The 27,184-nt window shown below is 40.8% G+C and overlaps 1 protein-coding gene across 2 annotated transcripts in view; it reads right to left on the reverse strand.

The window, feature by feature from the left end:
• The window catches only part of LOC136858273 (sialin), a 252,861-nt gene that overhangs the window by 141,257 nt on the left and 84,420 nt on the right, over window positions 1-27,184 (reverse strand). For both annotated transcript variants that reach the window (XM_067137681.2, XM_067137682.2), the window contains exons 4-6: window positions 24,721-24,805; window positions 17,163-17,383; window positions 11,100-11,246 (exon numbers count right to left, since the gene is read on the reverse strand). In XM_067137681.2, the coding sequence (XP_066993782.1) occupies window positions 11,100-11,246; window positions 17,163-17,383; window positions 24,721-24,805 (453 nt within the window). The remainder of the gene's footprint in view (window positions 1-11,099; window positions 11,247-17,162; window positions 17,384-24,720; window positions 24,806-27,184) is intronic.

Consider the following 27,184-nt stretch of genomic DNA (forward strand, 5'->3'; position numbering starts at 1 on the left):
AAGGATGCCTCCTCTTTATGCTTCTCTTCATCGTAGCGCTAGAACCATTTCTTCACCGAATAAATCAGTGTATAACTGGTTTGTCACTCGGTGCACAAAAAGTGACAGTACGGGCGTATGCTGATGACGTGTGTATTATCCTAACAGAACCATCCGACGAAGAGAGAACTCTACATATCATCCACGAATTTGAGGAAGATGCAGGATCGAATGTAAATAAGAAAAAGTCCGGAATGCTGCTTCTTGGCCGACATCAGTTACCTGCGCCTAATCGATCACTGCCTATTGCAACTAAGTTGAAGATCTTAGGAATTGTTTTCCAACAACATTTTAAAGATGCTAATCGAGAATTGGACGTCGATAATTAATAAAGTTAGAAACACCTTAATGAAGCAGCATACCAGGTCTCTGAATTTCATCCAAAAAGTATGGCGTAGTAATGTGTTTGGTTTATCTAAAATATGGTCCTTTGCGCAAGTTCTACCTGCAACAAAACAAATAACACAGCGTATAGAACTTTGTCTAGGCCACTATCTTTGGAGAGGTTCCCTGTTGCGAGTGAGCCGTGATCAGCTGTACTTATCGATTACACATGGAGGACTCAACCTAATCTGTGTAGACCTGAAATGTAAGGCTCTTCTGGGAAGAACAATACTTAAATCACTATCAGGGTTGCACACTCGAACAGAACTGACATTTCTTCAACCTCCGGAGCCTGATGTCAGAGGTGGTCGACATAGGCATATACATCCTGCTTTCCGAACCATCGTTGGTATCCTTGACAGTCTCCCGCAGGACCGGAAAGAAAGAAAAGAATTTCACCCGACAAAGAATTTTTACACTTACCTGCTGAAAGGATTACAGCGACCAGTACCGATTGAACAAAAATTCCCTCAAAGAAAATGGAAAATGGTGTGGTCAACAAGTACCCACTTAGTGGAGGTTATCAGTCTACTCGGTAATTAATGACATCGTTCCAACAGCAACCAAACGCTTTCGTCACAACTTGTCTGAAGATAATAAGTGTGGACATTGCGGCGAGCTCGATACCACAGTGCACCGAGATACATCTTGTCGAGAAGCGCGACCTGTATGGACATTGGCTGTCAGTACAGTGCGGAAAATACACGGAGGTCTGTCTTCTTCATCGACTGAGCAGTTAATAATTGGCGAATTTCAACTGGAGGAAAAATCAGAAGTGAATGCTGTAACTTGGTTGCTAGCGACGGCAGTGCATTGGAATTTGACATCATACTGTAAGAGTGAATGGACTTTGGTGGACTTTACCAGATCAATCAAGACTGCTCGTTGTGAAATGGTAAAAAAAACGCAATATAGAGAAATTTGCGAAATATCTATTTCATTTTTAAATGCATTTTATTTTATGTTACACGTTGATGTACTGAGAACTGACAACAGTGAGGTGACTTTGTATTTTTTTTCAAAAGTTATTCTAATTTTGAATTCTTTCTTTAAATTATAACGTGCAGTTTAGTGTTTCTATTAGTCTCAACACTCGTGTACAATTCTAAAGGTGTGCTTTTGGTTTTCAGCTCAATGTGATTTTTATTTTGTAATTTTGTAACTTTGAAAGGTGAATAAAAAACAAAATTATCTCTTAAAAAATGTTACGGCGCTGTGAGTGCGTAACTGGAGAGTCAGTCAGCTGTAGCGCTCTCGATGACAGTAAGGTGCCTGCTCCTGATATTAGCCTCTCTGAAGAGTATGTGCAAATTCTACAAAACCTTCGTCACAGATTGAGTCCAGATTTCAAGATGTAGAAATATTTTCTACGACTTTTCAAATATTTGATATCCCGTATTCAGAGGATGTGACAATATTCCTAGCAGGTATCAAATGGAACTGTTAAATTTACAATGTGACAAATTTTTGAAGGATAAATAAAAACGCAAGGATGAATACAAACAAGGAAAACTCGGCTAATTTCTACAAGAATGCCACCCAAACCAGATACCCGAGATTGTATACACTTTCTGCACGAATACTGTATGGATATTCGGTCGACTTTATATGTGGGAAAAATAATTTTATCTTATGAAACTTGTTAAGTCCAAATTCCAAAGTACCTTGTCACATCATAGCCTAATATGCAGTTTTCGATTACAAATTGCGCAGATATTAGTCCTAATATTGACAAACTAGTTAAAGAAAAACGAAACAGAAAATGTAGGAAAATGCCCACGTAATTTTTCTGTATGGCTCTCAAATTGAAGAGAAAATTTGATTATGCTCTTTTCGTTGCTATATATTTTCTCATTGCACAGAGTCGAAATTTATTTCTTCATAATCTGTGACCAGTTGTATAATTCAAACAAAAAAACCAAACCCCTTGGCACTACATCCCTTGAAGAGCCTTGGCCTACCAAGCGACCGCTGCTCAATTCGAAGGCCTGCAGATTACGAGGTGCCGCGTGGTCAGCACGACGAATCCTCTCGGCCGTTTTCTTGGCTTTCTAGACCGGGGCTGCCTTCTCACCGTCAGATAGCTCCTCAATAATTCTCATCACGTAGGCTGAGTGGACCTCGAACCAGCGCTCAGGTCCAGGTAAAAATCCCTGACATAGCTGGGAATCGAACCCGGGGCCTCCGGGGTAAGAGGCAGGCACGCTACCCCTACACCACGGGGCCGGCATAATTCAAATCAAACAGTCAACCTTATACGACTAATATAAGGTTTGCGCAGGAACTTCACCGGACAGATTTCGCCGCTAGAATAAAGTTAATCCTAAGAGAAAATCTACGAACGCATCTTCTGTAGTTATTACTGTTTTTTTACGCAATATCAGCAGTGGCCATTGGAAATAAGAAGTGGGAGGGGGGGGGGGGAGGCACGAACATTTATAGAACACAAAATAGTACCGAGGGTCTGGGGAATATAGTTGTGGGGAAGGATCCGGTGGGGGGAGGGGGGGGGTGGTAGACAACAAAATTGGAACAAAATAGCTACAAAAAGGTAAGGTTTTTTTTTATGTTCTCTGAGAGAATTTCGACATAGACGCAAATGTTGACACATTACCAGCTTAACTGCGGTAATAATTTTTGTTGTTGTTGAGATTTTCATTCAGTATTATACAATAAAACTCTCACTAAAGGAACAACTTTACATGTGCACCACTAAGGTTTTATGCCATCAGATACTAATTGCGCTCCTGCACGTTGCTGCGCGAGACTCCGCTACTTGCTGTGGCGCTGAATAATCGGTTAGCTGCGTCGAATGATTTTTGTGCGTATTTCAGCTATGTATTTTTAAAAAATATTTTAAGATACTAAAGGAAAGAATTAGGTAATAGGCAACAGGGTTTGTATAAATTGCTTTTGTTTTTAATAATTCATAGTTTTAGGTAGCTAAAATGGAAACAAAATTTAATTCTAACCCCCTTGCCCCTCCTAACCACCACCACTGCGTAACATTCCAGCAAATAAATTCGCTGTTCAACAGAATATTTCGTTTTCCAATCGATTGCTTAATACGCAAGCGATACACACAATAATACTCAAGCAACAATCGCACACACGTTCCGATACAATTCTCAAAAGTTAGGTTGTTTTGTCACCTGTCACCTAGCTTCTTACGCTACAGCTGAGAGAGTCAGCAGAATGTTACCAAATTTCCTCGTAAAATGAAGGCCACGTAATTCACTCAATGGGAGTGCATGGTTACTGGCTTTTCACAGAGGAGGCAGCAGTTCGAATTCCAATCAATGCACGTAAAATTGAACTGAAAAGTCATGTATCCGTAGTTCGGATATCACGTAATACATGGCGCACCTTCCCCGCGGCAGTATGACATCAGTGTGAAAAGATTTTCTGTGAATCATATAGCCGAAGGACCGAACTACTCTGTGGTACATTTACATTAAACGTACTGCTTACTCTTGAAGAGTAATTGCCGCAGATCCGAGAATAAAGACGTTCACTTTCGAACATGAGTGGATGAGTTGTATTACGTAGTCGACTCAATACCTGTGTACAATGATTTAAGAAGTAAAAAATTAAAATATTTATGTATCCCTTTCAAACCCTCCCCAAACACACGTGTAAGCCAGGAACATATTTCTTTCTGGCTTCATATTTCCCACCAGACAGTTCAAACCTGTGCCACACGTTTGCTCTCTCTGCTTCAACAGCTTAGTGTTAAAACAAATGCCAAGGAGCTACAGAACTTGGTTATAAAATGATGGGGTGTATGTCTCTGTCTCTGTCTCTGTCAAGGGATGCAAATAGTTTCAATATTTTTCGAGTAGCAAAACATTTATATAAATCTAACTCTTAAAAACCTGTACAATTAAACCTACAGTATATCTGAGCCTTTTAAGCTTTAAATAATGCACACTGATTTAGAAAATCTCCTAAATGAACTAAAGTTGTCATCCTTTAAACTGAGGGACTTTGACAAGAAATGATATTTCATTGTTAAAATGTTGTGCAATTACAGTTTGAATTAACCTATTATAAAGACAACTGAGAAAAAATAAGAGTTATGACCCAGATTACATAAATGTGTAAGTCGAAAATTTGTGTAAAAAAAGTGTTCATGATTTCTTAAATTTTTCCTGTAATTTGCCATTCTTTTTTTTAGCTTGAAAGAATAAAAAATCTAACGTTACCCTTTGACCTTATAGGCCGGCCGCTACTTCTTACAACTGCTGTCATGGAAGTAGACTACGAGAGCTGGGCACGTTTTAGACTGCATTCATTCAACAATATTTCATAATACAGTTCATTCACTTGTTATCTACTGTTCGTGAGCCTTCAGGTATTGGTCCATGGACTTGCATTCACGCAAACTATTTATATAAGACGTCATGGATATGAGGAGAAAGCACAGCAGCATAACCTCCGTTCTTGACAAAGACTGTTTTCTTGGTAGACTATGACGTCCGGCTCCATGGCTAAATGGTTAGCATGCTGGCCTTTGGCCACAGGGGTCCCGGGTTCGATTCCCGGCAGAGTCGGGGATTTTAACCATAATTGGTTAATTTCCCTGGCACGAGGACTAGGTGACTGTGTCGTCTTCATCATCATTTCATCCTCATAACAACGCGCAGGTCGCCTACAGGTGTCAAATCAAAAGACCTGCATCTGGCGAGCCGAAGTCCTCGGACACATCCCGGCACTAAAAGCCATTTCATTTTCATAGGCTTATGACAAGTTCCGTTGACGTGCATGCATGGTTCTTCACCAAAAATTAATTTGGAATTTCACCCAATTCATGTGGGGGTTTTGAATAGAAATACTATATTCCTATCAGATTCCATCTCATACTAGGGATGTATGTGTGAGGGTGGTAGTGGTGGCAGTGATTATTATTTTAAGATGAAGTACAACTGGGCAACCATCCTCTATTAACACTAATCAGAGAGGAAAATAGAAGAGATTCGACACTTCAAAAATGAAGGTATCGGCAAAAAGGCAAGGGCCACGAAGTGCGTGAAAATAGAAGTCTCCCTAGGCTTCGAAAACTTAATACCGTTGGGTTCGGACAGGAACAAGAGTTGACCAAGGAAGGTCGAAAAGGATAGATCAAAGCGAGAAGCCTGGCACAAGTAAATTGAAGTAATGCCAGGACTCAGCTAAAGGCCCCGTGGTCGCCAATCCACGCTCCCAAGTTAAAAGCTCCTAGGGTCCCTTTTAGCAGCCTCTTACGACAAGCAGGGGATAACATGGATGTTACTCTAGCTCCCACTCACGGGGAGAATACTAGACATTTTTTTACAATTCTCTTTTCGTCGCACCGACGATAGGATAACAAAGGACTAGAGGAGTGAGAAGGAAGCAGCCGTGGCCTTAATTCAGGTACAGCCTGATGTGAAAATGAGAAACCATCTTCAGGGCTGCCGACAGTGGGGTTCGAACCCACTATCTTCCGAATGCAAGCTCACAGGTGCGCGAACCTAACCGCACGACCAACACCCTCGGTGAGAATACTAGGAATCAGAGGCGGATTCAGGGAGGGGGTAATGGGGGCTTTAGCACCCGCTCCCCCGGCACACACACATACACTAATTATATTTATAAGTTAAAACAAGATTTTCGGACTCAGGGGTTTGACGTCAGATCAAAAACGTCAGGTAAATTTATTGGAACTGAAACACTGGTTTTAAATGAACATCAGTCATCAACTAAACATGTGTATTACAAAAAGCTGTGATTTTTTTTTTTGCTAGTTGTTTTACGTCGCACCGACACAGATAGGTCTTACGGCGACGATGGGACGGGAAAGGGCTAGGAGTGGGAAGGAAGCGGCCGTGGCCTTTATTAAGGTACAGCCCCAGCATTTGCCTGGTGTGAAAATGGGAAACCACGGAAAACCATTTTCAGGGCTGCCGACAGTGGGGTTCGAACCTACTATCTCCCGAATACTGGATACTGGCCGCACTTAGGCGACTGCAGCTATCGAGCTCGGTAGCTGTGATATTAGGCGAATTAAGAATATGTTAGGGATTCTCTCTCTCCCTCTTTTTCTCTTTGCCGGGCTGAGTGGCTCAGGCGGTTGAAGCGCTGGCCTTGTGACCCCAACTTGGCAGTTTCGATCCTGGCTCAATCTGGTGGTATTTAAAGGTACTCAAATACGTCAGCCTCGTATTTGTAGATTTACTGGCATGTCAAAGAACTCCTGCGGGACTAAATTCCGGCATCTCGGAGTCTCCGAAAACCGTAAAGGTAGTTAGTGGGACGTAAAGAAAATAACATTATTAGGGATTATCCCATCAGTGACAACGTTTGCCTCTGCTTCTGCTCTTCAAAGAGTGTTATTAGCTAACCTGATATCAGTGAGTCAAACAAGACCAAGTAAAAAGTATTTTGTCCTACTCATTGGAAAGAAAGACATGATATCTTCATTGTATTTCAGGAACTAATGTCGAAACGCTTCTTGAACAAATACAAGAAAATCCAGATAGTGGGACGTTAAATAAAGCTGTTACTTTAGACGCGGCTTTGAGAAGAAGTGAATTTAGCATTGGTTTGGAAACAGGGGTTCACTTTTAGGCCCACACCGTGAAACTAAGTAAGTTCTTTCAAGATTCTACACCATATTTATCATCTGCATTGTCTTACATTGGCACTGTAATAGGAAAGTTGAATATATGAGAAAGAATACCGATGAAAAGTGTGAAGGCATTTTTATTGCAGCAAGTGACATGACTGTTTTAATGGGAAGAAAGACATGTTAGTGTCCAGGTACTGGAAAATGGAATTATCAGCTCGTGGGATGTAGGCAGAGTAAGACTGAGTCACGGAGAGTGCAGGGATGGCACCCCGTTATAGTACGTGCGAGATGGATGGGTTGCATGCGTAGTATTTGTGGCAGATAAACTCAAAGAACGAATGTGTCAACTAAGGATCCTGATTGTGAGGATTATTTCAGGAAGGTAGTAGGCTATTCTTGCCTTTTGTCGACCCCTTAATAAGACTTTGTGATACTGTGAACAGTGTCCACTTTAGAAGGGGTTATTCCCAGTAATTTTTCTTTTTTCAGTAGACGAAAGTGTTAAAGCAGCAGAGCAACAAGCGCTGAATTAAGAGCAGAAATACCACCATGGAGAGATAATTGGACGTCTCGTCCAGAAGGAAATAGAAGGCCAAAAATGTGCATTGTTAACTCTACGTAATGAAGACTTCTTTCTCAATATTAGATCATTGCTACAAATACTTGCCACCCTGCCACTACACGGAGAAGTTTCTCGGCCCTACGTAAGCTAGCAACCTGCAAGTACAATGGGAAAGAACCGGCTTAATGACCTTGCATTAGCAAACATCCATAAGGAAAGGCCGATAAATGCAGAAAAATGTCTCGAGTAAAATCCACGAAGACTTGTTATTTCTAACTGGTCAAATTTTGATGGATGTGAACTGCTAATACGTAATTGTACATAGTAAAATTGATGTAGTCCGCCTCTGTGGTGTAGTGGTCAGCGTGATTAGCTGCCACCCCCGGAGGCCCGGGTTCGATACCCGGCTCTGCCACGAAATTTGAAAAGTGATACGAGGGCTGGAACGGGGTCCACTCAGCCTAGGGAGGTCAAATGTGTAGAGGTGGGTTCGATTCTCACCTCAGCCATCCTGGAAGTGGTTTTCCGTGGTTTCCCACTTCTCCTCCTGGCAAATGACGGGATAGTACCCAACTTAAGGCCACGACCACTTCCTTCCCTCTTCCTTGTCTATCCCTTCCAATCTTCCCATCCCCGCACAAGGGCCCTGTTCAGCTTAGCAGGCCTCGCCTGGGCGAGGTACTGGCCCTTCTCCCAGTTATATACCCCGACCCAATGTCTCAACTCTCCAGGACACTGCCCTTGAGGCGGTAGATGTGAGATCCCTCGCTGAGTCCGAGAGAAAAAGCAACCCTGGAGGGTGAACAGATTAAAAGAAGAAGAAGAAAATCGATGCGGTAATTTTTTTTTTTTTTTTTTTTTTTTTTTTGCATTTTGCTTTACGTCGCACCGACACAGATAGGTCTTATGGCGACGATGGGATAGGAAAGGTCTAGGAATGGGAAGGAAGCGGCCGTGGCCTTAATTAAGGTACAGCCCCAGCATTTGCCTGGTGTGAAAATGGGAAACCGCGGAAAACCACCTTCAGGGCTGCCGACTGGATACTGGCCACACTTAAGCGACTGCAGCTATGGAGCTCGGTGATGCAGTACTTTAAACATCATTGTTTGAAAATGTTGTGGTGAAATAAATATAAATTACCTTAACTAGCGTTTACTATAATGTAGCAATTTACTTAAAATAAACGGGGAACTTTCATCACTAAGGTACGCAAGTAAAATGTCCCAATTACCGGTACTAGTTTTTGCTTTGTGGTATGACATTTTTTTAAAGTTAGCTCCTCCCTTTAGGGAATCCTGGATCCACCTCTGCCAGAGATCCCTTGGGTATGATCACGATATCGACATCTCTTAATGCTGTTTTTTTTAAATCAAGACATGTTTTCGCTGTATACAATTATGTTATACATTTCAGCGTGCCGTCTGCAAGCCTATGTGGATTAAGTAACCTTTTTCACAATCCTCAGTGTACGGCTTTGTTGCCTCATTTAGTTCCACGCCTCTTACCTCTAAATCATTACAAACTGAGTTTGCTGGGCTGAGTGGCTCAGACGGTTGAGGCTTGGCCTTCTGACTCCAACTTGGCAGGTTCGATCTTGGCTCAGTCCGGTGGCATTTGAAGGTGCTCAAATACGTCAGCCTCGTGTCGGTAGATTTACTGGCATGTAAAAAGAACTCCTGTGAAACAAAATTCTGGCACCTCGGCGTTTCCGAAAATCATAAAAGTGGTTAGTGGAACGTAAAGCAAATAGCATTATTATTAACAAACTGAGTTTAACCATCGTCACCTTGATCTCCTTATATTTCCCTTACCCCCTAAAGTCGAATCAATTATTATCCTAAGTAACCTATCCTCCTCTATACTTCTCATGTGACTCCTACTGCCGAAACCAAAGGCAAGTTCATCAATCGAGTTCTTTTCTAACGAACCTTTATCTCCTTATTCGAGTATCATCCCGTCATTGTTGCAAACTGTTTGTACCATCAATCATTCCCGTTACTTTCTTGTCTATTACTTCCTACTTCTGAATAAGATATCATGAGAACATGTAGCTTTCACTCCTGCATAGCAAAGTCAGTCTGAAAACTGAGCAACTTCTTTCTCACTGCATAACGTTGACAAATGCCTTTACTGGCAGGACCTAGTGTTTACAGTGCACTATGTCTTCTGGTATAGGCTAGAGCAATTTTGTTACTTTCATAGATCTGTCTCTGTCTTATCCTTGGCTTTGACAATATGAAAGTGACTGTGGTATGAGCGATGCTAGTAATGCCAATCCTTCTGCAGCCAGTCCCTGCTATGAATGGTGTGAAAACGTTGCTCATAGGGTCTGTCGGTGCATACATTTCAGTGGGCTTGGCAGACTGATATGTAATGGCAACTTCTGGCTCGGTGAGGAAAGCAACGGGAAACTACCTCACTCCTCATTTCCCTAGTACGCCTCTTCAGTGATGCCTAAGCCATCTATGACAGCTGATGGCAGAGCTGTTGAGGATCCAACTAGCCTTAGGGCTGAGGACTGAACATACATACAACGTTGACAACAACTGCGGGCTTTGCTACAGCGCCATTCGATTTTACTATCATCCTGAGGGAATGCACATCCTACGTACAATAGTTGAAATGATCCACCTGTTGTATTCACTGTTTCTATCCAGATTTCATAATAATTTGGAAACAATGAAAAGTAGAGGTATGAGATTGTCCAACATTCGTCTGTACGTGTGTGTATGTACGCGGAATGAATTACTCTGCGCCTTGTCGCTGAACACTTTCAATGATTTGAATTAAGCTTAGTCCACTGAGAGTTCTTAGCAGGTCCGCTCAACATTAAATATTAAATAGATACGATCTTAATAGAAGTAAAATATTGATCTCCTGAACTAAATATGTGTTTATCACAACACGTAGCGTAACAGTACACTTCTAAAGGACTTCAAGGATGTTAGTATGGTGGTCACATAACATTTTGCACATTAAATTGATGGCTCAACAACCAAATAACTGAGTAGTAATTACTATTATTACATCTATTGATACCCATGAGCGTTTCAGGAACATTATTTTTACTTTAGAGTGGCTTTCTTTTTGAAGGTGGTTTTTGCTTTTTGTTTAATGTTTTACGTTGCACCGACACAGACAAGTCTTATAGCGACAACAGGATAGAGCTAGATTAGGAAGGAAGCGACCATGGCTTTTATTATTTACCGGGCGTGAAAATGGGAAACTATGGGAAACCATCTTCAGGCTTCTCAACATTGAGGCTAGAACCCACCATCTCATGAATGCAAGCTAACAGCTACACACCTCGAAACGCGTAGCAAACTCCTGGTCTGGAGAACCAAGCTTCTAGCTTCCTTGAACAAACGGTCGATTGGTGGAAAACAACCTGAGATTTGAGATCACTTGTACCAATATCAACATGATGTTGGTCAACCTGATGGCAGATCTGTGAGGATTTAGGGTGAGTTCTATTGAGGCTTACAGGGACTAAGATTTTGCTTCATAAGAGAGAAATATTCTTACCATTTTGATGTTCCATCCATGGATGTACTTGAAATACGTAGGAGATTGTGTCATTAGAGTAAATATTCCCAGATTGCTGCTCCAGTGCACTAAAATGGTGATCCAGAGAACAGCTGATGTCATGATTTGTCTCCATGGTGTCCTAGGCTGAAATGATACAAATATGCAATTAACTCTCACACAGCTTTGGAAGGATTTCTAGTTGATAGCCTGGACAACGAAATGAATTACGGCTACAGCAGGGTTGGAAGAATTTGAAGGTCATTAAGAAATTAAAGAAAAGGAAAGCGAAAACAAAGGGAAATATTGGAGGTGCCTAAATTTAATGCAGATTTTCAGAAACTATCTAGAAGAAATAAATAACGCCTTTTTGAACGAACAGTACAAGGAAGCGGAGTAAAACAACATAATGGGTAAGACGAGGGAACTTTACATGAAAATTGGAGATATCAGACGAAGATTCCAAGAAAGAATTGGAAAGATAAAATATAAAAATTTTAAATATCTAACAGAAGCAGAGGAAAGTAAGGACAGTCGCCCAGGTGGCAGATTCCCTATCTGTTGTTTTCCTAGCCTTTTCTTAAATAATTTCAAAGAAATTGGTTATTTATTGATAATCTCCCTTTATAAGTTATTTCAATCCTTAACTCCCCTTCCTATAAACAAATATTTTCCCCAATTTGTCCTCTTGAATTCCAACTTTATCTTCATATTGTAATCATTCCTACTTTTAAAGACACCACTCAAACTTATTCGTCTACTAATGCCATTCCACGCCATCTCTCCGCTGACAGCTCGGAACATCCACTTAGTTGAGCAGCCCGTCTTCTTTCTCTCAAGTCTTCTCAGCACTAACTTTGCAACATTTTTGTTACGCTCCTCTTTTGTCGGAAATCGCCCAGAACAAATCGAGCTGCTTTTCTTCGGTTTTTCTTTTCAGTTCTTAACTCAAGTAATCCTGGTGACGGTACCATACACTGGAACAATACTGTAGTTGGTGTCTTGCCAGAAATTTATATGCCCACTCCTTTACATCTTTACTACAACCCCTAAACACCCTCATAACCATGCGCAGAGATCTGTACCCTTTATTTATAATCCTATTTATGTGATTACCCCAATGAAGACCTGTCCTTATATTAACACCTAGATACTCACAGTGATCCCATAAGGTACTTTCACCCCGTGAACGCAGTAATTAAATCTGAGAGGACTTTTCCTATTTGTGAAACTCTCAACCTGACGTTTAACCCAGTTTTTCATTATACCATTGCCTGCTGTCCATCTCACAACATTTTCGAGGTCACGTTGCAGTTGCTCACAATCTTGTAACTTATTTATCACTCTATACAGAATAACATCATCTGCAAAAAGCCTTATCTCTGATTCCACTTCTTTACTCATATCATTTACATATATATATATATAAGAAAACATAAAGGTCCAATAATACTGCCTTGAATAATTCCCCTCTTAATTATCGCAGGGTCAGATAAAGCTTCACCTACTCTAATTCTCTGAGATATATTTTCTAGAAATATATCAACCCATTCAGTCACTCTTTTGTCTAGTCCAATTGCACTCATTTTTGCCAGTAGTCTCCCATGATCCACCCTATCATATGCCTTAGATAGGTCAATCACGACCTCCTGAATCCAAGATATCTGCTATATCTTGCTGGAATCCTACAAGTTGAGCTTCAGTGGAATAACCTTTCCTAAACACGAACTGCCTTCGCAAACATGCCTAATATAATCCCAAACAATGCCTTCCCAAAGCTTACATGCAATGCATGTCAAACTTACTGGCCTGTCATTGTCAGCTTTATGTATATCACCCTTTCCTTTATACACAAGGGGTATTATAGCAACTCTCCATTCATTTGGTATAGCTCCTTCAAGCAAACAATAATCAAATAAGTACTTCAGATATGGTACTATATCCCAACCCATTGTCTTTAGTATATCCGTATAATCTTATCAATTCCAGCCGCCTTTCTAGTTTTCAACCGTTGTATCTCATTGTAGATGTCATTGTTATCATATGCAAATTTGAATACTTCTTCAGCATTAGTAACCTCCTCTATCTGGAAATTATCCTTGTAACCAACAATCTTTACATACTGCTGACTGAATACTTCTGCCTTTTGAAGATCCTCACATACACACTCCTTTGTTCATTAATGATTCCTGGAATATCCTCCTTGGAAACGGTTTCTGCTTTAAGTAAATTACGTACCCTTCCATTTTCACTAAAATGTGTACGACTGCCAATTATGCTTGCCATCATGTTATCCATAGCCGACTTCTTTGCTAAATTAAGTTTCGTAGGTAGTTCCTTCAATTTCTTGTTACTTCCATAGCCATTTCTAAGTCTGTTTCTTTCCAGTCTGTATCTCCTTCTTAGTCTCTTTATTTCTCTATTATAATAAGATTGGGCTTTACCATTCCTTACCACCTTTAAAGGTACAAAACTGTTTTCACATTCCTCAACAATTGCTTTAAACCAATCCCAGAGTCTGATTACGTTTTTATTTAAATTTTTCCACCAATCATAGTTACTTTTTAAAACTCCCTCATGCCTGCTTTTTTAGCCATATGGTACTGCCTATAGTCTTACTTTTAAGACCTTCCTTTCTATCACATTTATTTTTAACTACGGCAAAAACAGCTTCACGATCACTAATGCCATCTATTACTTCGGTTTCTCTATAGAGCTCATCTGGTTTTACCAGCACCACGTCCAGGATATTCTTCCCTCTAGTTGGCTACATCACTTTCTGAATCAGCTGTCCTTCCCATATAAACTTATTTGCTATTTGTTGGTTATGCTTCCTGTCGTTCGCATTACCTTCCCAATTAACATTTGGTAAATTCAGATCTCCTGCTACAATCACATTCCTTTCCATGTCGTTTCCCATATAGCTGATTATCTTATCAAATAATTCTGAATCAGCGTCAGCGCTACCTTTTCCCGGTCTGTACACTCCAAAGACATCAAGTTGCCTATTATCTTTAGAAATGTGTCTTACACCTAGAATTTCATGTTTGTCATCTTTAACTTTTTCGTAGCTTACAAATTCTTCTTTCACCAGAATGGACACTCCCTGTCCTATCAATCCTATCATGTCTCTACAATAAACACTCCAGTTCCGTGAGAAAATTTCTGCATCCATTACATCATTTCTCAACCATGATTCAACTCTTATTACAATATCTGGTAAGTACATACCTATTAAATTACTTAATTCTATTCTTGTCTTTACAATACTTCTACAGTTCAACACTGACATTTTTGCCATCCCTATTTGGCTTCCAGATCCCTGTACCCTTATCACCGTTCCCTAGACCACCCTGTTTCTTTGAATGTACCTCCCTATAATACTTCCAAATAAATTTCCTAACTTATACGTACCTTTGCAGGTTACGTGAAGGCCATCAGAGCGCAGATTCGTATATCCTACCCACCCATTAGGATCTAGAAATCTCACTCTCAGTTTCCCACATACCCACTCTATAGTCTCATTTAAATCCTCAATCACCCTCCAGTCAGTATCCCTCCTACACAGTATTCAACTGATAACAATCTCCGCTTCCTTAAACTTTGCCCGTGTTGCATTTACCAGATCCCACACATCCCCAACTATGTTGGTATTTATACCAGCTTGCCTTACGTTGTTGGTACCAACGTGAAACATTACCACCTTCTCTTTCCCCTCCTCCTTCTCGTCAACTTTCCTCAACAAATGTCTCAACCTAAATCCTGGATAACACTCTACCCTGGTTCCCTTTCCTCCACACACTTTCCCCACATGTCTAACAATGGAATGCCGCATGACCAAAGCCTCAACCCTACCCACCTCATTTGATCCCCTCCCCTCCTGGTCAGCCCTATCTTTACTGATAGCTGCAGAAGCTACTTCCTCCTCCCCTTTCTCCCACCCATGACCCTGTTCCACCTGACTCTTCCTATCCTCTACTCTACATTTCCCTTTCCTACCTTTTCCTTTCCTCCTCCTTCCACACTTCTCAGCAACAGTTCCCTGTTCCACTTCTTCCTTCTGTTGTTCTCCATTGTTTTCAGACCAACTTTGCTTTACGGCAGTGAAGGTTGAGTGGACTCAGGATATCTTATTCATAAGTTGGAGGTTGCAGACATGAGGGTAGCGAGAATGATCGCTGGTACAAAGAGGTAGGAAGAATAGCGAGGAGGTGCTCGGAATGAGGAGATAAAGGCAAAGATAGGAATGAACTCGAACGACTGATGAAGCTGTATGCAGGATACCAGATGCATGCATAAATCTTTTTAGGTTTCACTAAGAGATGATCGAGCTCGACAGCTGCAGTCACTTAAGTGCGGCCAGTATCCAGTATTCGGGAGATAGTGGGTTCGAACCCCACTATCAGCAGCCCTAAAGATGGTTTTCCGTGGGTTACTATATTCGCACCAGGCAAATGCTGGTGCTTGCCTTAATTAAAGCCATGGCTGCTTCCTTTCCACTCCTAGCCATTTCCTCTCCCATCGTCGCCATGAGACCTATCTGTGTCGGTGCGACGTAAAGCAACTTGTAAAAAAAACTAAGAGATGGCGCCAGTGAACAGTACGCAGCGTCTGAATTTGACACATACGTCAGTTTGTTCGTCTGACATTAACCTACCAACTCACACAAGTTGAGTCCGCCAAACACTAGCGTCTGTATTGGATCAATCAGTGATCATGTCGGCGTTTGTGCCTGAAAAAGAACATTTGAGGCACGCATTGCTTTTCTTATTTAATCAAAAGAGAAAGGCAGTGGAAAGTCATCGTTTGCGTGTGGAAACATATCCTCCCCACTCTGGCAAACTAGCGAAAGTGACAAACTAGGGAATCTGTACTTCTGAAGTTTTGGTGTAGATTATTGGTTAAATATTGTCTACCCTCTGACAAAGTCTCACATCTGCAACTCGATCTTTATGCCTAACACATGAAACCAATCAATAAATATAAAAATTGATTTGACATGAGTAATCACAATTTCTTTCAACTCCTCTAACGTTTTGACAATTTTCAGATTCGCTAGTTTGCCAGAGTAGGGACGATATGGTGAACACGCTCCACCGATTAGAACCTGAGAGACATGGTTTTGACGATTTAAACGTGGTGATTTCAATGTGAAAAGCAGTACGGGCTCGTACGTATTATGAACCCTTGAAGCCCGGCCAAACCGTTAATGTACGACGCTATCGCCAACAAATGATTAATTTAAATCACGCATAGATCGAGAGACGAGCGGAAATGGCCAGAAGACATAGCCAAGTGACTTTGTTACACGACAATGCGCCGTCTCACACAGCAAAACCAGTGAGACACCTTGAAATCGCTTGGATGGGACATCCTTCCTCACCCGCCGTACTGCCCCGACCTGTCGCCATCTGGCTATCACCTCTTCGCATCAATGGGGCACGCGCTCGCAGAGCAGCACTTCAGCTATTTCGAGGAAGTTGGAAAATGGCTCCACGAATGGTTTGCCGCAAAATACAAGAATTTTTCTGGCATTGTATTTATAACTTACCTGAAAGATGGGCGAAGTATGTAGAAGCCGATGGCCAATATTTTGAATAAACAAAAAAAAATCCCTTGAAAATTACGTGTTTCCTTTACCACAAAACCCGGTAAAAATGTATGCATACACCTAGTAGTTTACCTAGGAGAACGACGGGCTCGGCCCTGGAGGGTAAGGGAGGTAGAGAGAGACCATAATGACGATGGTTAGACTCAGTTTCTAACGATTTAAACATAAGAGGTATAGAACTAAACGAGGCCATAGAGCTAGTTACAATTAGAGGACTTTGGCGGCATTTAGTAAATTCACAGTATTTAGAAAGGCTTGTTAAGCAGTGTAGATGCGCTGTAACTGATGCACATAATAAGCCCTCTTGTATGCGAAGCAAAATAAATGAATAAATAAATAAATAAATAAATAAATAAATAAATAAATAAATAAATAAATAAATAAATAAATAAATAAATAAATAAATAAATAAATAAATAAGTAAATAAATAAATAAATAACTTATACTGTACCTTTCTCTTAGAGACGGACTGTCCTAGGCTGTTGGCAATGTAGGTTCGTTCCTCTTCTGATATTCTCGGATGTTGATCAGGTGTGTCGTACACTAAGCAGTACCACGCGATGTACCATAACACACCAAGAACTCCTGTGATGTGGAAAATGGCCTCCCAACCTAGCCAGTCAATAATAAGACCTCCTACTGAGAACGTGAAAGCCACTCCAATGGAACCACCTGTAAAATTAAAGAGATGGTTATAAGAGTACCATGGTTTAAATACGATATTAAAGAAAAAATAAGGTAGGCTGTATTGTCTGCATGACCGTGGATATTTTCGGCGTGACAACGTCTGTCCTCAATGAGAGAAATGAAACTCTGTTTACATCGCACTTGGAAAGATAACAGCACAATAGGCTTTATATTATTAGTACCCTCCAAGATGTATGACATATAAGGAAGGCAAGTATTGCACATAAAATCAAGATTGATTGATTGATCCTCTACATCCTCCTTGACCGTTGTGCCTTAGTGACCCTCTTTCACGGCATTGAATGCGATGGTAACGCAACGGCGTCGTGGGATCGACTTACCGACGCACTATAACTAACTTCATCGTAGTACAACGTTTGATCGGATATATATAGGTCTTACGGCGACGATGGAACAGGAAAGGCCTAGGAATGGGAAGGTAGCGACCGTGGCCTTAGTTCAGGTACAGCCCCATTTGCCTGGTGTGAAAATGGGAAACCACGGAAAACCATCTTCATGGCTGCCGACAGTGGAATTCGAACCCACTATATATATCTTCGCGATTCTTTTACCATTGCGTTGGTCTGAGCAAGCTCTCTGAATAGTGTTTACTTCGATCAGCGAGTGTTGAATAGTTAACGATATACACACTACGAAATACAATTTTGTTGGAAATGTACAATGTCAACAGTGGTACAATGTCAACAGTGATTTGTTCAAAAAATATACTCGTATTCATTACATATGTATATCAAACCCTTGTCCCGTTCCTCTACAGGTTCGAGTATGAAGTGAGATGAAACTTCGTAGCGAGTTTTTTTTTTTTAAATGACAGGATGCCCTTCCTGATATCATCCTCATCACATGAGTTTGTAACCGTGAGGCCTTGATTACACAAATAAAATAATAATAACCTTACGAAATTTAAACACAGCAAAAGTAAAACTTACGGTTCAATAAAAGCGTTGCAGCACAAAACGTAAACAACAGGTCAGGAAACATGACGACTGCAGGTGGTTTTTTTTTTTTTTTTTTGGCTATTTGCTTTACGTCGCACCGACACAGATAGGTCTTATGGCGACGATGGGACAGAAAACGCCTAGGAATGGGAAGGAAGCAGCCGTGGCCTTAGTTAAGGTACAGCCCCATTTGCCTGGTGTGAAAATGGAAAACTACGAAAAACCAGGGCTGCCGACAGTGGGATTCGAACCCACTATCTCCCGGATACGAGCTCACAGCTGCACGCAACATACAGCTGCGTGCCCCTAACCGCAGGGCCAACTCACCTCGTGACAACTACAGGACGGATGTGGAAAGCGGAATGGAACCCTGAGAGGAAATGGAACGTAGCCTTTTGCGAAGAAAGAAAACGTAGAGGGTAATTGCCCTTGGATTACACACATTTATTTTAAGAAAAGGGAACAAACAAACTCAGGCGTTAGCTTCTTCATGACCGAGGCTAAGCGCCCTTAATTTCGTGGGGGAGAAGATATTCAGCTCAGAGTAAGTTATTTCACTTATGTATGTAACGCGTTTTCAGGAATTTTTGGCCACCGACGGAGTGGAAGCCAGCGTTGTAGACGAGTGTCTTTTAGTCAAGTAGAAAGAACCAGTAATCCGGAATGAAAGCAAGTTGATTTTATAATGAAGGCAGATACCGCCTATAGTTTAACGAGGGTGATGAAACAGGAGTAGAGCAGGGGCGGTTTCTCCATAAGGTTGCAGGTTTGCGCTACCCCCATTAATTTTTTATGTTTATTTTAGGTAAAGTTTTATAATTTGGATTACTCAACTACTGTATTTTCATTCAACAAGACGGACAGACAGACAGAAATTACGGGAAAGTAAAAAGTGCTTTTCCTTTTACTGTGGGCACGACTGGTACAGAAATGCCATTTTTTTAAAAAAAATCTGAGCAATATACAGACAAAACTCTTATTTTATATACATACTAGCTGATGTACCCGTGCTTCGCTACGGAATTCTACCTTGTATACAGAATTCTAGGTTAGGTAGTGTACACGTTGTGAGTAAGACTGTATGAAATTGCATAGCTCTTAACGTTACCCTAGAAACGCGACGGGGAAGTAACCAAACATCTTTTCTCATAATTATGAAGACTGAGTTAGGGAATTTTCACTGTAATGGTAGATCCCACTTGCGTACCATCAGTCACAATCCGATTGGGGAACTTTTATTATAATGGTAGACACTCACTCTCCACCTGCCTTTTTACATCCTCAGAAAGACTGTCTTAGTGGTTTTCCTAACTGAAATGAACATACATTACAATGACGTCAGTAGGAATGGCGCGATCATATGAAATACTCAATCAAATTGAAAACCACACATTTTCTCACTTTAAACGAACAGGACTAAGCTGCCGATCTAACAGTCCAAAGTTCCAGAGCTGGAATGACCAAGCCGCAGACTGCCGTGAGCCGTGAACACTCTTCGTCCTTTTCGGAGAATGGGAAACCACGAACAAATCATTCGGCGGGGAGGGATTTGATAATGGCGACTCCCAAGGGTAAAAACTATGCCCTTTTACTTGTGTGTTTCCTAGGAGTACCCGATGAGTCGGAAAATATCAGTTCAGTACACTGGTGGTGGAAAAATCTAGCTGATTTGGAGGCAATTTTTTATCCAAGCCAGAGCAGAAACCCCATCTTCACTGCTAATTTGGAATAAAATGAATGTATAATTTAATAAAAGGGAAGTGGAAGAAGCTTTCTTTAATAAACGGCTCTTTTCAGGGTTCTCCTGCACTAAGGCGAATGCCGGGACAGTTCCTAGTATAGGCCACGGTATAGGCCAACTTTCTCCGAACATCTTCTTCACCGTAACAAATCTCCCGGCCTGCAAGACGGCGTTACTGTCTAAGAGGCCCGCCTCCTCCTTCAGGGGAGGAATGAAAGATTGAGAAGGAGTAGTAGTAGTAGTAGTAGTAAGGGGCGTTTCCAGATTAAATTATATTGAAATGCGTAGACATGTGATTTTTGTTTCAAGTGGAAAAGAGAGATAATTAGTTTCAATGCTTATAATATCCCTCTGAGAGGCGAGACTCTTAGATGCCCTGAAAGAACTTCATTAACATGGCTCACTGACATCGGATTCTTTCATTTTAAACACTGTTAATTGCAGACTGATTATGAAAGAATTTTATAGTACAACCTTAGTGTGAAATGCTTGTATCTAACCAGATACGCGGCATACTAGGAGAAAAATTAAAATCATTCAAGCTTAAAAACATTACAACATTCGATATTTCGTTAAAAAAGAAATTGTTAGTTTGATAGTCAGATTGGTTCTTGTCACGAACACAAGAAATGGTATACAAATATTTATTTACGTATAATCTTCTTCTTCCACCTTTCCTACACCCTGGTGGGATCACGGATGCGATCGATGTCACACATGTGGGGTTGGCCTTATTTTACAGCCGGTTGCTCTTCCTGTCGCCAGTCTCATGCGGAGGGATGTATTGACAATTTTGTGTTTGTCTTGTGCTTGATACTGTGGTGTATTGTGTGTATATGAAGAGGAGTGTATTGGAACAAACACAAATACCCAGTATTCGTGTAAGAGGAATTAAAAGAATTAACCGGGCGCTATTAAAAAACCCGAACTGGCAGGGAAGCAAAACCGAAATTCATCGAACCGAAGGCCCTAACGCTGACCTATCGGCCAAAGAGCAGGGCATTTACGCATAATAATAATAATAATAATAATAATAATAATAATAATAATAATAATAATAATAATAATAATAATAATAATAATAATACCTCAGCTAGCATGTGTAGAGCTTTTGATTTCACGCCATGCGGTAAACTTTGACGTTCTATATATTTTTTATTCTAGCAGATTGATGTATATGCTACAGATATAGTCTTTAAGGTTATCTGAAAAATCTCGTTTGTCCTGAGGTTCTCGTTAACTGAGGTTGTTCATCGGTTTCTACGAGATCTGAGCCCCTCCGTGTTTCAAAGCAAGATGGGTTATCTTGGCGAGGTAAAAAGTTCTGAATCCACCCATGTCCCAACTCCTTTCTACGGAATTTTCTTGAAGAAAGACGAACTACTAATGTTGCGCCGGCCAGCCCTCTTTGCGGTTACTTGGTTTCTGTTAAGAGAAATAGCACAAGACAAACACAAAATTTCCGCCCTTTTATGTCATATACATTTTTACCGTACCGGCTATGATAACACAGATATTCATGAATTATTATTATTATTATTATTATTATTATTATTATTATTATTATTATTATTATTATTATTATTAAAATGGAAGCGTCACAATTCCAGTACATAAAGTGTTGCAGAAAAGAAGCGTTTACCTTTGCGAAAAGCTAATGATCATGAATATGGCTTTCAGTAAATTAAACTCAAATATTGATGTCTGTTTGGTCATCAGCCCAGAGGACAGTTGGACCCTCAAATAGCACCACCGAAGGTTATGTGGTTATAAGGAAACTGCAAAAACCAATGGTAGCACCAAAATGAGGCATCCTTGGCAAGGTGAGGAGCGAGGTAGTTTGCCATTGCTTTCCCCACTGGGCCTGAAAGTACTATTGTAGCAAGACTGACCCTATGAGCAACACCTTTCATAAACATCAGACGCACTGGTCATGTTCCGAATGTCAGTACTCTACACCACCCATACCCCAGCAGCTTACATATTGTCACAGCCATGGATGAGACTGGGACTTTGCTCTGGCCTGTGCCAAGAGATGGATGCAAAAGTACAGTACTGTATCCATCAAGAAATCACATCATTCAACATATTGATAACGAACGATTTATTTGCACCATTTCACAGAGCATCTTTGGCGACCAAGGCCTACGGTAACAACTAATGTGTCGTCACTTCTGTCATATATTTTGTCGCGTTACACTGATTTTCTGATGACCCCCCAGCCATAAGACATATTCATGTCAAATCAATGTTTTTTTTTTTTTTTTACGTCGCAACGACACAGTAGGTCTTATGGCGACGATGGGACAGGAAACGGATAGGAGTGGGAAGGAAGCGGCCGTGCCCTTAATTAAGTTACAACGACAGCATTTGCCTGGTGTGAAAATGGGAAACCACGGAAGACCATCTTCAGGGCTGCCGACAGTGGGGTTCGAACCCACTATCTCCCGAATACTGGATACTGACCGCACTTAAGCGACTGCAGCTATCGAGCTCGCTAAAACAATGTTCACTATGCAAGATTATAAGTTGTCATTTTCATATTTTATATGCGTCTGTCTCACTGGTTTGTTACATTTAGTGCCAACTAAACAAACTGTAATTACTTTATGCAATGAGAAATATACATCAAAGCTTTGTGATAAATAAAGTTTAAATACGGTATTTTAAAATATACGGCACACCTCACGAAAAATGTGACAATATGCGTCCCGTATATGTTTTGCTGGGACAACGGGACTCAGAGAAATACGGGACAATCCCATACAATAAGGGACGTCTGGTCGCCCTATCTCAGGGATGACGAACCTATGCCATGCGAACACGATTTCGGTGGCACACCGCATTAACATAATAATATTTTATATATACGTCTTGCACTGCAGACAATACATACAAAGTTTCACGTGTAAGAAATAAATATCGAAAATCTAAATACTAGTTCCATTCGGACGTGCAATATGGCAACACTGCTACACTGATAGGTCCGAAAGTCAAGTGAGATAGTGTCGTTTTCCGGTGGTTTTGTATACGGACATCGCAAACATGTTTTCGGTGCCGAAAAGAGCAGGAACTTAACAAAGGTGGTGACCGTATTTTTCAACAACTCTGGCCAAGGGAATTCGGACTGATAAAAAGATGTGTTGCCTGTGTTCGAAAACAATTGTATCCTCCACATTTAATGTAAAGCGCAACTTCGGGACTGATCATTCGAATATTTGTTCCATTTCAAATGAAGAAAGAAGAGAGTTCGTTTAACAAAATATGGAACATTGCACAAAACAAACTAATTCTTTTGTATCATCTTTTCGGCCAAGGAATAATATCAGTGCGGCTGTTTCTATCTGTCTCACTGCATAGTACAGCATGCATGTGAAACAGATTTCTGACGGTGAGTTGTTGAAAGAAAGTTTCTTATTGACGTCCGACACATCATTTGACAACTTCCCTAACAAACAACTAATAATTAACGAGATATAAGGAATCCCAGCCAGCTGAACTGCTGTCAAGGATAGAATATAAAAAATGAGTGAAGAAGTTTCGGAGCAGTTGAAAGCTAATTTGGATAACTCCCACATGTATGCTGTATGTTTTGATGAAAGCAGAATGTGACCTTACAGAAAAGGATACCTGTTTTTTTAATTTTCCATTTCGTTATGGAAATGTGATGAGGGAGAAATTAGTTTAATTGTTGAGCATACAAACTACATCATGGAATGATAATGAAGCTAATGGAGGAAGTTAAGTCCATTCGCAATATTAGTACTTTTGAATTTTGTATCTAATAACTGTTTTTTTTACAATTTGTTTTACGTCGCACCGACATAGATAGGTCTTGCGGCGAAAATGGAATTGGCGTACAAGTGGGAAGGAAACGGCCGTGGCCGTAATTGAGGCACAGCCCCACGGAACATGCAATCAAATGTATTTACCAGATATATATGTATAAATAAATAAATGAATCGGTAAATGAATAAATAAATGACATATTATGAAACATAATCGGGAATTTATGAAGGAAGTCCCGGGGGGGGGGTTGTAGATATCCCCTAATGGAAAATAACGAGTGGCACATTCAACAGATGATAGCAATAAACCAGACTTAAAATGACACACTAGTTGGAAAAGGTTCGCCATCCCTGCCCTATCTTAATCATTTTTCTGCGTCACTGAAGCCATTCTGGCTTCATTTGCGGAATTGGTTGGGGTCAAATAGTGGATGCTGACATCAAATGTAAGCGGTCACGCGAAAAGGGACCTAAAGGGAATCGATTATTATTTTCCCTTCAGGTCCCTTTCCGTACGACCACTCCCAAATACTTTTTCAGGTGAAAATCCATCCAGCAATTTCTAGAATCCGAACGTTGGTTATCAGTACGGGGAGCAAGAAGCACTTGAACTAAGCGTGTTTGCCGTTAAAACCAGTGGCTTTAAACTTTTATTGCAAATTTAAAAAAAAGTACTTGTGTTCAGTACGTCCCTGGCCTCTTTATACTCAAATATAGTGTATTATCTTGAAGAAAAATACTAGGTAAGTATTTTCTTTATAAAAATTCTACAAAATAAACACATGCTACTTTAACATTTAAGTAGTAAATACCTCACCCCTGATATGTACTTGCCAGTGTAAGCTGTGACAAATGTGCTTCTCTCATTTGGGGGAATCCATCTTGCTATTATGTTGTGCATAGCAGGCCAGACAAGTCCCTGGAATGATTAAAATCACAACAGTTAACATCCACGATGGAAACAGCGATTAAATTAACAACAAAATGGCATAATGATATGTTCTGTGGGAACACGTTTTATTATACAACATATCGTAATACATGCAGTAAAATATGTGTTTGGGGTTCTGTTCTCTGGAACTAGTTAGTACTGACTTGTTATCTTGATAAGACAAGTCTTTACGTGATGTAAGAGTGCAGTAAGTTGCAAGACAATGAGGCAGTTATTAAAGGTACAAGTAAGATATGTGTAAGGTAAATGTTCCTAAGTACGAAAGCGTTACTATGCAACAGATGACTTAAGAGCAAAATCTTTTTAGAACAAAGTGCATTCTGATTACAATTTTACAAAGGTTATACTCGGTGGTTTTATTTTTGGTAGAGATTCTTCTTAATCTTGTACTTAAATAGCAGTCACGTAGATGTTTCTACTTGAAGTAGATGTAAGGAGCAGTCGTCGGTAATTGTAGTGTGGGTCTCGGCCCATAAGTGGCCACGGCTGGTCAGTGGTCCAACAGCTCTGCACTTTGACCGGCCAACCGAGCAGAGGAGGGGTGACCACGGCTCTACAGTGGCTCTACGCCTCTGCATTCGGGAGACGGGACAGGGCTGAACCTCTCGTCTATCCCCAACCGTCGACTGTCCTGACAATGGTTGTCTGTGGTTTTCCATTCTTCTCCACCAAGGTGAATGCCGGGACAGTTCCTAGTACAGGCCACAGCCACCAACCCCTTCACCTTCTCCGAGCATCTCCTTCACTGTAACAAATCTCCCGGTATGAGAGACCCGCCTCCCCCTTCAGGGGAGGAAGGAAAACGTTTTAGTAGTAGTAGTAGTAATAGTTCTAAGGAGCCAGTCGGTAGATGCAGAATGGGTGTCGGCCCACAAGTGGCCACGGCTGGTCCGTGGTCCAACAGCTCTGCACTCTGACCGCCAACCGAGCAGAGGAGGAGTGGCCACGGCTCTACCGTGACTGCGCCTCTGTATTCGGGAGACGGGACAGGGCTGGTCCTCACGACTGGTACCCACCGTCGGCTGTCTTGAGAATGATTTGTTCGTGGTTTCCCATTCTCCTGCACTAAGGCGAATACCGGGACAGTTCCTAGTATAGGCCACGGTATAGACCAACTTTCTCCGAACATCTTCTTCACCGTAACAAATCTCCCGGCCTGCGAGACGGCGTTACTGTCTAAGAGGCCCGCCTCCTCCTTCAGGGGAGGAATGAAAGATTGAGAAGGAGTAGAGTGAGAAGGAGTAGTAGTAGTAGTAAGGGGCGTTTCCAGATTAAATTATATTGAAATGCGTAGACATGTGATTTTTGTTTCAAGTGGAAAAGAGAGATAATTAGTTTCAATGCTTATAATATCCCTCTGACAGGCGAGACTCTTAGATGCCCTGAAAGAACTTCATTAACATGGCTCACTGACATCGGATTCTTTCATTTTAAACACTGTTAATTGCAGACTGACTATGAAAGAATTTTATAGTACAACCTTAGTGTGAAATGCTTGTATCTAACCAGATACGCGGCATACTAGGAGAAAAATTAAAATCATTCAAGCTTAAAAACATTACAACATTCGATATTTCGTTCAAAAAAGAAATTGTTAGTTTGATAGTCAGATTGGTTCTTGTCACGAACACAAGAAATGGTATACAAATATTTATTTACGTATAATCTTCTTCTTCCACCTTTCCTACACCCTGGTGGGATCACGGATGCGATCGATGTCACACATGTGGGGTTGGCCTTATTTTACAGCCGGTTGCTCTTCCTGTCGCCAGTCTCATGCGGAGGGATGTATTGACAATTTTGTGTTTGTCTTGTGCTTGATACTGTGGTGTGTTGTGTGTATATGAAGAGGAGTGTATTGGAACAAACACAAATACCCAGTATTCGTGTAAGAGGAATTAAAAGAATTAACCGGGCGCTATTAAAAAACCCGACCTGGCAGGGAAGCAAAACCGAAATTCATCGAACCGAAGGCCCTAACGCTGACCTTTCGGCCAAAGAGCAGGGCATTTACGCATAATAATAATAATAATAATAATAATAATAATAATAATAATAATAATAATAATAATAATAATAATACCTCAGCTAGCATGTGTAGGGCTTTTGATTTCACGCCATGGGGTAAACTTTGACGTTCTATATATTTTTTATTCTAGCAGATTGATGTATATGCTACAGATATAGTCTTTAAGCTTATCTGAAAAATCTCGTTTGTCCTGAGGTTCTCGTTAACTGAGGTTGTTCATCGGTTTCTACGAGATCTGAGCCCCTCCGTGTTTCAAAGCAAGATGGGTTATCTTGGCGAGGTAAAAAGTTCTGAATCCACACATGTCCCAACTCCTT

Source organism: Anabrus simplex, chromosome 1, assembly GCF_040414725.1.
Source record: "Anabrus simplex isolate iqAnaSimp1 chromosome 1, ASM4041472v1, whole genome shotgun sequence".
NCBI lineage: Eukaryota > Metazoa > Arthropoda > Insecta > Orthoptera > Tettigoniidae > Anabrus > Anabrus simplex.